The sequence below is a fragment of the Dromiciops gliroides genome, chromosome 1 (genome assembly GCF_019393635.1).
Source record: "Dromiciops gliroides isolate mDroGli1 chromosome 1, mDroGli1.pri, whole genome shotgun sequence".
Classification (NCBI taxonomy): Eukaryota; Metazoa; Chordata; class Mammalia; order Microbiotheria; family Microbiotheriidae; genus Dromiciops; species Dromiciops gliroides.
The window spans coordinates 230809260-230820250 of record NC_057861.1 but is presented as its reverse complement, the minus strand read 5'-3'; the positions used below and the strand labels follow the sequence as shown (position 1 = coordinate 230820250).

General features: G+C 38.5%; 1 protein-coding gene across 11 annotated transcripts in view; it reads right to left on the bottom strand.

Annotated features, from left to right (window-relative positions):
- Window positions 1-6143: 6143 nt before the first annotated feature.
- DLGAP1 (DLG associated protein 1) overlaps window positions 6144-10991 on the bottom strand; it is a 1198325-nt gene continuing 1193477 nt past the window's right edge. For all 11 annotated transcript variants that reach the window (XM_043967216.1, XM_043967207.1, XM_043967191.1 and 8 more), the window contains 2 exons: window positions 9609-9761; window positions 6144-6448 (listed from right to left, as the gene is read on the bottom strand). In XM_043967216.1, the coding sequence (XP_043823151.1) occupies window positions 6239-6448; window positions 9609-9761 (363 nt within the window). In that variant the 3' untranslated portion in view covers window positions 6144-6238. The remainder of the gene's footprint in view (window positions 6449-9608; window positions 9762-10991) is intronic.

Here is a 10991-nt window from a genome sequence, read left to right as displayed (position 1 = left end):
AATGAGAATAATATTGCCACATCTCCCTCACCAGGTTGTTATGAGACTCAAATGATACACACACATATACTCATACATATATATGTACATACACATATATACATGAAATCCCTTTACAATTTGTAACTTGCTTTACAAAAAGAAGAAAGGATTATTATTTTCAAATAAGAACATTCATTATTATTTTTACTGTACAGATTTATTGCTACTTCACAGCACCTGGAAAAATGATGTAAACATCTGCCTTGTTATGGGGTAGCATAATGTAGTGTTGGACCTGGAGGCAGGAACACGTGGGTTTCAATCCTGCCTTGAAAACTGTGGGCAAGTCACTTGACTTCTCTGAAACTCGGCTTCTCATCTATAGAAAGGGGATGGTAATATTTGTTGAACTCTCAGAGGGTTGTAGCTACAAATGAGAAAATGGGTAAAACACTAGATAAGTGTCTATTTTGTGAGGAGATACAATGCAGAGGCAACACTATTGTGGGATTTGGAGTCATAGGACCTGAGTTCGAATCCTGACTCTGCTACTTTTTTTTTTTGGTGGGGCAATGAGGGTTAAGTGACTTGCCCAGGGTCACACAGTTAGTAAGTGTTAAGTGTCTGAGGCCAGATTTGAACTCAGGTCCTCCTGAATCCAGGGCTAGTGTTCTATCCACTGTGCCACCTAGCTGCCCCTCTGCTACTTCTTACAAGTGTGACTTTGGCCAAATCATTTAACCTGTCTGTGCCTGAGTTTCACCACCTAAAAAACGAGAGGGTTGTGCTAGATAACCTCTAAGGTTCTTTCTAGTTCTAATCCTATAATGCTGTTATTCAAACATAAAGAAAGTACAAATTTTAAGCTATAGTATAATATGTATTTTATATTTTTATACAGAATGAATCTAACTCTGCCCCACCATGAGGGTTAAGTGACTTGCCCAGGGTCACACAGCTAGTAAGTGTCAAGTGTCTGAGGTCAAATTTGAACTGAGGTCCTCCTGAATCCAGGGCCAGTGCTGTATCCATTGTATCACCTAGCTGCCTTCCCTAATTTATTTTTAAAAGTTGATCTCATAGCTGTAACGATTGGAATGACGCCACCTGCTGGAGACTTACTGTAGAAATGAAGTGAAGGTCTTTGAGGGCAAAACTATGAGTCTTTTCTTTGGCATCAGGAAGTGACGTTTGCTTGTGGGAGGAAGAAGGGCGGAGCCTGGCGCTCTGACTGGGGCTCTTTCCTGAGGACTCCGGCGGAGAAGGGAGCTAGAAATGCGCTCTCCCTTTAATAGATAGGAATCTAGGCCTTTCTCTCTCTCTCTTTATCAAATTCTTATTCTCCTTAATAAATGCTTAAAAGTCTAACTCTTGCTAAAGCTTATAATTTATTGGCGACCACTCATTAGATATTTTAGATAGTTTAGTTAGAATTTTAGCCCTTAACATTACCATGGTCTGGGGGGCGGCTAGGTAGCACAGTGGATAGAGCACCGGCCCTGGAGTCAGGAGTACCTGAGTTCAAATCCGGCCTCAGACACTTGACACTTACCAGCTGTGTGACCCTGGGCAAGTCACTTAACCCCCATTGCCCTTCAAAAAAAAAAAAGTTAAAAAAAAAAAAAGAAAGAAAAACATTACCATGGTTTGAAATTGAGAGGAAATGCTAAAACTTCATAGGATTCTCCATTTAGAGTTGTAAGGGAACTTTGTCCAACTTTCACATTTTACAGATGATTAAATCAAGTCCAGGAGAGGTCAAGGGATATGACTAAGATCATTGTTGTTCAGTTGTGTCCAACTTCATGACCTCTTGGACCATTCGGTCCATGAGGTTTTCTTGGCATGATGATTGCAGTGGTTTGCCATTTCCTTCTCCAGTGGATTAGGGCAAACAGAGATTAAGTGATTGCCCATAGTCATATTAGCTAGCAAGTGTCTGAGGCAGGATTTGAACTCAGGTCTTCCTGATTCCAGGCCCAGAGCTCTTTCTACTGAACCATCTAGCTATCTCCTTGACTAAGGTCATACTAGTAGAAAACAATAGAGCTAGGATTCAAACTCAGATCTTCTGACTCTAAATCCAGTTATATACAATGCAATTCCCTTTACAACTTCAATGTCTTTTATGCATCAGGCATTCATTCATTCATTTTTGCCTAGCAGTTTTCAAACATCTTTGATGATGGCAAAAAGTATTTGCAGGTGGTCATCTAAAGCTAATTAAGGGTGTAACACTTTTATGAACTATATCTGAACTTCAGTGTAGCACTTGGTGTTGGATTCCACAGCACAAAATGCTTCATGGAGTCCCTTACTAAAAAGTGTTTGGGGGCCATTTTTGTACTAATCTCCCTAAGATAAAATTCAAGACAGACCTTCCTTATATTCAACACTGTTCAACAACGAGTAGTTTTCACAAGATTAAAATGCAGACTAGAGTAGTACTTGCCTGGTTTCTTAATTACTTAATAGTTGCTCCAAAGGGTACAAGATTGTCTATTCTGGATGGATTGTCAATTTCAAATGAAAACCCACAGACCTTACAAGCAGTGCATTAATTATTTTATTAATTTGTTCTTTTTTACATTATGGGAAACATTCATCTATTTACAATTGTTTTCTGTCCACGCACAAACTAGGTAAATAATCCTATGAAAATCCAATTCATAAAGCCATAAAAATGTTCCCCACCCCTCCATCTAAAGGCTTTCAAATTTTAATTTTTTTCCAAACCAAAATAATTTTTAAAATCACATTTGGGAATTCAGGTATGCCAGTGATTTACATTCCAGTTATTTAAAATATGCATCTAGACATGTCTTTAAAAAGAAATGGCAAATTCACAAGGATAAGGTTTAAATTAAATTGATAATGCACAGCAAAACATTAAGGGAACATCTATAAATAATGGAAATATATTACAAATAAATTAGTTCTATTTTCCTCTTCAAATATTAAAAATCTGTAATCCGTTTCATCAGCTTTCTTTACAAAAAGATTGTGTGAATTTATGGAAACATCCGCAAAAATATAATAAATACTTAATTTATTTAAATAACTTTTGATGTAGGAGACAAAACTTTCTTTTAAATTTCCCCCCTCCCCAGAAAATGCAAACAACTTTTATACCAAAGTTAAACAAAATAAGTAATTTTTCTGGGTACACAGGTTGGCCAGGATGAACTGAAAAATACCATTACATTACTACAAATCACATCAAAAGGGACAATGGAACATATATCCTATGCATATGGTAGTCACCTGAAGGTGTCAAGTGGTTAACAAGCAACATTCTGAGGGGCCACAGTTGTCCTTCTATATTTCTTTTGCTAAATTGTTTATACTGTTCAAAACATGTTAATCAATGAGACAAAGATCATAATGCCCTGTCCACATGGGAACAAATAGGCATTCAGCTAAAAGATTTAAAATACATACCAAAAATATCCTATGAATATACAAATACCATGTTTCATTATAGACAAGATTAAGTAACTTTCCCACTTCTCAAGATCCTGGACTGTCAGTCTCTGAAGAAAAGACTGGAGACCGGTCTTGAACCAGTTTCTCAATCTACTTCTCTCAGTCCAAAACTTAAGACTACTTTAGATCCACTTAACATCAGCTGTGATCATGGAACTTGGAGATGCTCCATCCATCTTGGCACGGATGAGTTCCAAAGAACTTCCAATTGGAATGTGACCATAAATGATCAGAGGTGGCAGCTGGCACTCTTAAGATGCAAACTTTGCATAAGCTTTCCTTGCTGCTGAATGTTAAATAAAAAGCGTGTTCTCTTAAAAACGAGCAAATCCAGTGCTGTATTCAAATGCCTGAAACATCGACCCTCTGGATGCTCTCATTGCATGAAGCTCTCTAGGGGTCGAATTGGATTTCTGCTCACTGTAGTTAAAAGGTTTTTTTTTGTTTTGTTTTTTTTTAATGACAAGTTAGTAGCCCTTATCTTGTAAACCACAGCAGTAAACATTTGTGCCCTGTGTTTCCCCCCAAAAAATAAACAGTTCAGATATCAATGGCTCTGAGAGGTAGCAAATTCTCTAGTGGTTTGAGAACGAGTCAATGAAAATATTTGTCGTCAAGATTCATCATCTCTCTTAATTTCACAAATAAAATTAAATTAGCACCTGGCTATGGTAGGCTATTGATAGAGAATTAAAAGAAAAAAACCTGCCTCTCTGGTATGATGAGCATCTTAATAGATGCTTTAGAATGACTTTTGTTTTGTAATGGTAATTACAAATGCTTGAGCCTGTGAGCTGATAGAAAATACCAAAGATCCATTAGGGTTGCCATAATCTGAATGTTTATACTGCTAAAAGAATAAGGGCATTTCAAGCCAAGTCCAGCTAGATGCAAAGTGCCTGTTGTCCATCATGCCAACAGATGGGAATCAGTGTCCTATGTCAACAGACTGTATTTCTTTTCAATATTTAAGAATCACGACTTTTTTTCCCCCTCCTTTTTGGATTCTAAACCTTGTGGGTCATATTTCCCACCTCACCACCTGGAAACAGGTCTGTTCATGACTTCAAACGAACAATGAAACAACTATTTGTAATGATGCAGCCTTGTCTGTCTTGGAGTGGAAACAGTATTTTATCAGTATACAACCACTAGGTCAAACTCCTGATGTTTGAAATCATGGGATAGACTGTATTTACTAGGAAGACAATCAAAGAGAGAGTAAGACATCTGAAATGTGAACTACCAGGGGCAAAGCAGTCTGAACTGTAGCATACAACTAGCTAATGGTATAACCAAAAACTTTGCTTTGAGAACTGTTGTCTTCATTTGAGCATCTTACAAACAGATGTGTGTGTGTGTGTGTGTGTGTGTGTGTGTGTATGTGAGAGAGAGAGAGAGAGAGAGAGAGAGAGACAGATCTAATAGTCCCACCAGGATTAAGACATTAACAAATGAACAGAACCAAACTTTTTTTCTTTCTTTTTTTTTTTTTAACCAATGTAATCCTTACAGTACAAGAGGAATCATCAATACATTACAAGTCTAAAAGGTCTTAACACTTGGACAAAGGAAAATCTCATATAATATCTTCAACTATTCATGCTTTTTTCTCCTCTCCTTTCCTTTCTCCATTTTATTGCCTTCAGAATAGATTCCCCCCCCCCAGAAGATTGAATCTTCTGCTGATTGAAACATTTGAACTAGTGATTGATGAAATGAAAATGAGGCAGTTTATGTAGCCGTGAGTGGTGCAGATCCCTCTCAGAAAGATGTTTTCTAGCCTTAGCAACACTTAGAGAAATGACTTCTCTCTTTCTCCACTCCACAGCTATGTATGACCCCATCCTTCATCCCAGTCCATTCCACCCTTTTCTTTGTGACTCATTATTTCTGGTGAGAAGGTGTGATTCTGAGGTTCAGAATAAAGTGATCCATCTGCTTTAAAAAATAATAGCCATTTTTTTAAAAAAGGGAATCTGAGCCCTAGTTTCTTTCATCCTTAATGAGGAAGACTGTAGAGTCCCAAGGGATCACCCTACAATACTAGATTTCCAAATACCCTATGGTCTAATATGGCTGTACACTAGGTGACAGACTAGCTTTAGAGAGAACTGAGGATTGTGAATGATTTCAATGGTGCATTTGCTGCTATACAGGTGTGTTTTGTTCCCTGGCAAGAAAATAAAGGGTTGTATACTTCTGCAGGAGGCGTGTTGACAGCATCAGTACATGGGTTAAAAAGCATGATGAGGAGATATGGGCAAACTTGTCAGAAAAGCAAGGGGCCAAGGGGCATTATAGGATGTTTCTTGGAAGAGTGACAACTACAGCACTAGTGGAAGTCATGGGATCCTTAGAAGACAATGAGAGAGAGAGAGAGAGAGACAGAGACAGAGACAGAGAGAGACAGAGAGAGAGAGACAGAGGAAGAAGAAGGAGGAGGAGGGGAAGGAGGAGGAAGAGGGAAGAGAGAAAAGAGAAGAGACAGAGAGAGGAAAGAGACAGATTGAAAGATGGAGATTGAGAGAGGAGAAGAAGAAAGAGAGAGGAAGAAGGAGGAGGAGGAGGGAAGAGAGAAAAGAGAAGAGACAAAGAGAGAGAAAAGAGACTGAGATTGAAAGACGGAGATTGAGAGAGAGAGAAGAGAGAAGAAAGAGGGGGGGGATGGGGGATGGGGGATGGGGGATGGGGATGGAGGTGGGTTACAAATATGCATGGTGACTGAACAAGGATGTGGAATGGGGATTAGACAAGAGGCCTGGTGCCTTCATAGCCGTGTCTGGGCCTCAGGGATGTAGATCTCGATGCTCTCTGCGCTCTCGGTGGCCGAGTTCTGGCGGACCGAAGCAGCCCGCTTGGCGGCCATCAGGCGTTTGCGGGCCTCTTGGCGTTGCGAGCTTTCCAGGGAGCGCTCCCGGATCAGCGGCACGTGGCCTTTCGCCGGCTTCTTTGGCACTGGAGGAGGGACCCTTCTCTCCTGATCAAAGCAGAAGGTTCATGACATTACACAGCTTCTCAGAGCAAGCTTGGGAAAAACTGGGATAGATCAGTAGTTAGAACACACATTTTTTACCTAAGGGTTGTTAGTTCTTAAATCTGCATACTGTATTTTTTTTTTCTTCATTGGACTGGCTTTGGTATTCAAAAGATGTATAAAAAAAAGAATATTGTCAAGCTTAAGGTAAAGGATAGAGCCGGAATAGTAGAGCTAGTTTTCTCCAAGGTAACGGTGTGGATACTTAAAACACCCTCATGCTGAAAAGGCTGAAGCTCCCAGCACATCTAGTGTGGTAGTCTCTGGGGAATCCAGACTCTTCCTGGTGCCAGAGATGGAAAAAGGAAGCGGCAGCAGCTTAGGACTCTGCATCAGTTACTAAAGGCGAGCTCATTTGTGCAAGTTGGCTCAGTGTTCAAAACTCAAGTAAACAAAATACCACCAGCACCACCACCACTACCACCACCCCAAACACCTCTGCACCCACCTTCCCAAACAATCCCCCCCAACCCTCCAATAACTCAAAACCCCCAAGCCCCCAAACAAACAAATAAGCAGTTAGCAAACCCTCAGGAAGAGATTATCAAAGTAAACATCTGTTGCGTGAATTGTGTTCTCTAGATGTAAAGAATGCCACAGAGACTTGTAGCTCTTTTGCACAACACACAGAGACAATACACCATGCAGGATCACCAAAGAGGGAGGGAGGACACTGGAATTTCCAGGACATGTTTCATACTGTAGGTAGAAACTAGTAGACTAATGAGTCAAGCCAGCTGTGGTTGGCTGTTGTGGAGACCTAAGATGGAAATCAGAGGCCTGGAGATGACTGGTGGTCAGAGAGGCATTTCCACACATAGGGAAACTTGGGAAAATTGAGCACAGTACTGAATGAGAATGAGTCACACTGTTGTTATCAGCAACACACTGTAAAACTGGGACAGATTTCCAAAGCTGCTGAGAAAACATACGCTATTTATCATTTTGGCAGGAAAAAGACAGTGGCCAATAAGGAAATATAGATATCCAAAGCAAGATAAGGTTTTAGAAAATAGTATCTAACTTTTCAGGGTATAAATTGGTCCAACTCAATTGGTAGAGTGGTTTTGTGTGTGACTGTGTTAAAAGTAAAATGCATCCATCCTTTCTTGCCCCCTCACTCCCAAATCCCCCCATCCATGAAAATGGATCCTGAGATTATAGATTACATTATTCTAGGCAGCACACACTCTATAGGACCATCAATCTAGATTTGGCATCATTTAGTCCAACCCTCTGATATTATAAATGTGGAAACTGAGGCTCAGAAAAGTTAAGTGAGTTTGCCCACAGTAAATCTGGGATGATTGAATACTTTCTCATGTTTATGACAGTGGTTTCCTTCACCTGACTGGATAGAATGCTGAGTTAAACTTAATAACCTTGGGTATCTCCTCTCCATTTAAGGTCTAGCTTATGTGCCTCCAAGAGGAGAGAATGAGAGACAAGTGGGTACTATTTCACGATCGATTTGTGTATTGTATTGTTCTTTAAAAAGTGGACAGGGAACAGAAAAGCTATGATCATATTCAGAGACAGGCTGTTTAATTATCCAGGAATCAAGTCAAATAATTCCCTATGGTACAAATCTCAATAGATTATATAATATTTCAGTTCTTCAGAGTATAACTTCTTTTGGATATATAAATTCCTGGTCCTAGAGTTTATCTTCTCATAAAATAAAGAAATAAGCAGAAAGATTGGCATAAAAACAGACACAGGACCCATTGCTTATGTGTTGTAGGAATATGTAATGTCTAAGTGTATACACACACAACTGTAGTTTTGGGAATGTCTCCTTGTGAATAGATTAACTTTAAGAAGCACTGACCTGTATCTCAGCCTTAAAAAAGAAATGAAATAAAATTAGGATTGAGTACAAACAGCCTCCCCTCTTCTTTCCAGGAAAAATTTCAGACATGCATCAGTGATATTTCCATGTTTCCCTTTCCAAGTCAAGGGGATTGGGGGTGATGGTACTGGTGAGGGGTGGGGATGTGATGGGAAAAGAAGGGAAGAGTTATAGTAGCATAGTCCTCCTGTTCTTTCAGTGGCTACACACTTGGGATGAATGTTCTTAGGGGTCACTCATTAATCCCAAGGGCACTGCTCTTATGCTTGATAGCAGCAGATTGAACTGAGTTGCTGTTAACAATGCACTGTGCAGAGGATATGCCAGAACTGGGGGTAAGGAAACTGGAAAAACAGTAGGGTCACTAGTGCTACAAAGACATATCCATCAGTACATATTTATACAGTGAATTGTCAAGGGGGTTGTCTGACCACTGTGCCAGTCCTAGACAAAGGATGAAGAAAAAAATCAAAACATACTAGTCTAAGAAGGTAGATTGTGTTCACATGTAGGAGATTGATGGGCCCATCACAGCCAGCGCTGAAGATTAAGGTTCAACAATTAAAATGAAAGAATGTGAACCTTTATTTCTATATGACTGCACATGGGAACCCAGTGAACAATACCTCCCCCAAAACAAAACAAAAAACTTTTGAAAATCCAACACTTGAAATATGAAAATGTGAAATTTTCATGTCATATGTTCTTAGACTTGAACAACAATGATTTCTTTATTACCGCATTTATGAAATGATTACCAAAGTCAGTGATGTTTTCAGTGTTTCCTAGTTTTCTCGGTAACACATCTTAGTGTGCAAGGAAGTTAAACTCTTGTTCTCTGTAACCATGCACTGCAGAAAGATGTCATTTATTTTACTTTAAAAATAAATATGTAAGGCAGTTCCTTTTAATGACTGATCTTCTAATATGATTTAACTTAAAGTTTAATTAACCAAAAAAAAAAAAAAGCAAAAACAAAAACTTAAAAAAACCCAAAAAAAACCCCCCAAAAACCACATACCCATTTTCTGATTCACAAAGACAGGTTTTCTTTAAAAATATGCCTGAAACATGTTACAGATAATATCCCAGATGATTACTATGTAAACATTGTTGTTACAATGAAATTAATCTGATATAAGCTTCATTTCACATTTTAAACGGCAGGACTGTATGCAGAGAGGCCTATTTAGTCTGTCCAGTGTTTGTGCAGGTTTTTAAATGAACCATACAAAATCTACATTGTTCTACCTTCTTGTCAAGAGGATCCATCTGTTTCCAATTATTGGCCTTTAACTGATGAAGTTCATCAAATTTCATACTAATATTTTCTATGGACAACTGCAGCATATCCCAAAACCCTGCTAAGTCCTGGGAGGTTGGCCTCGGATGAGCATTGGGATTCTGTAAAAAAGAAAGAAAAATATTCAAACTTCAGTGGCTATTAGTGCAAAGAAATGATGAAACTTTAAAAATTACAGTGTTAAAGTGGTGCTTTCAAAATGTCATTTAAAAAAAGTCTAAAATAGAGCGTAAATGGTTTTTGTATTTTCCCTCCCACATTCCCCATTCCCTGCAGGACGGATGTTGTTGTTCAGTTGTGTCTGACTTTTCGTAATCTCATATGAGGTTTCTTTGGCAAAGGTACTAGAATGGTTTGCCATTTCTTTCTCCAGTAGATTAAGGCAAACACAAGTTAAATGACTTTCCCAGGGTCACACAGTTAGTAAGTGTCTGAGGCCAGATTTGGACTCAGGTTCTTCTGACTCTAGGCCCAGAGTTCTATCAACTTAACTACTTAGTTGTCACCACAAGTTAGATAAGTCCTACATATTTAAAGTCTCAGAGTGGGCAAAAAAAAAGATGAGTACTCTACAATTCACTTTCTTTTCTTTTCTTTTTTTGGTGGGTCAATTGGGGTTAAGTGACTTGCCCAGGGTCACACAGCTAGTAAGTGTCAAGTGTCTGAGGCCATATTTGAACTCAGGATCTCCTGAATCCAGGGCCAGTTCTCTATCCACTGTGCCACCTAGCTGCCCCTCCAATTCACTTTCTAAAGACAATATATAAATGAAAACATATTTATCAACAACAACTAAAGCTCTCTATATACTTTTTTTTTGAAACCACAGGAATATACAAATGCAAAAGATACTGAAACTAAGCAATGTAGCTTTGATATTCATTGCAGTTTAGAATGCTCACTAACTAGGTTTTTCAAAGTATTATATTTTGTGTTTGTAAGATGTTTTTATTACTCAAGAACTGAGTTCTATAGTTGTTTTGACTATATCCTTTGGGACTTAATTGGCTTAAAACTGGGGTTCTTAATCTTGTTTGTGTCATGGAATCCACTGGCAGTCTGATAAAGTCTACAGACCTGTTCTCAGAATAACATTTTTAAAAATATAAAATAAAACACATAAGATTACAAAAGAATTCAATCATATTGAAATACAATTATAAAAAATATATATATTTTTAATTATGTTAATAGATGCCAGGTTAAGAACACTTGGTCTAAAATAATCTTAATTAAATAATATGGTAAATGTATATGCATCAGGACAACTGATGGCATAAATGACATGTAGTCATGCTTCATTAGTTTCTTTACAATGGCAGGAAATTTAG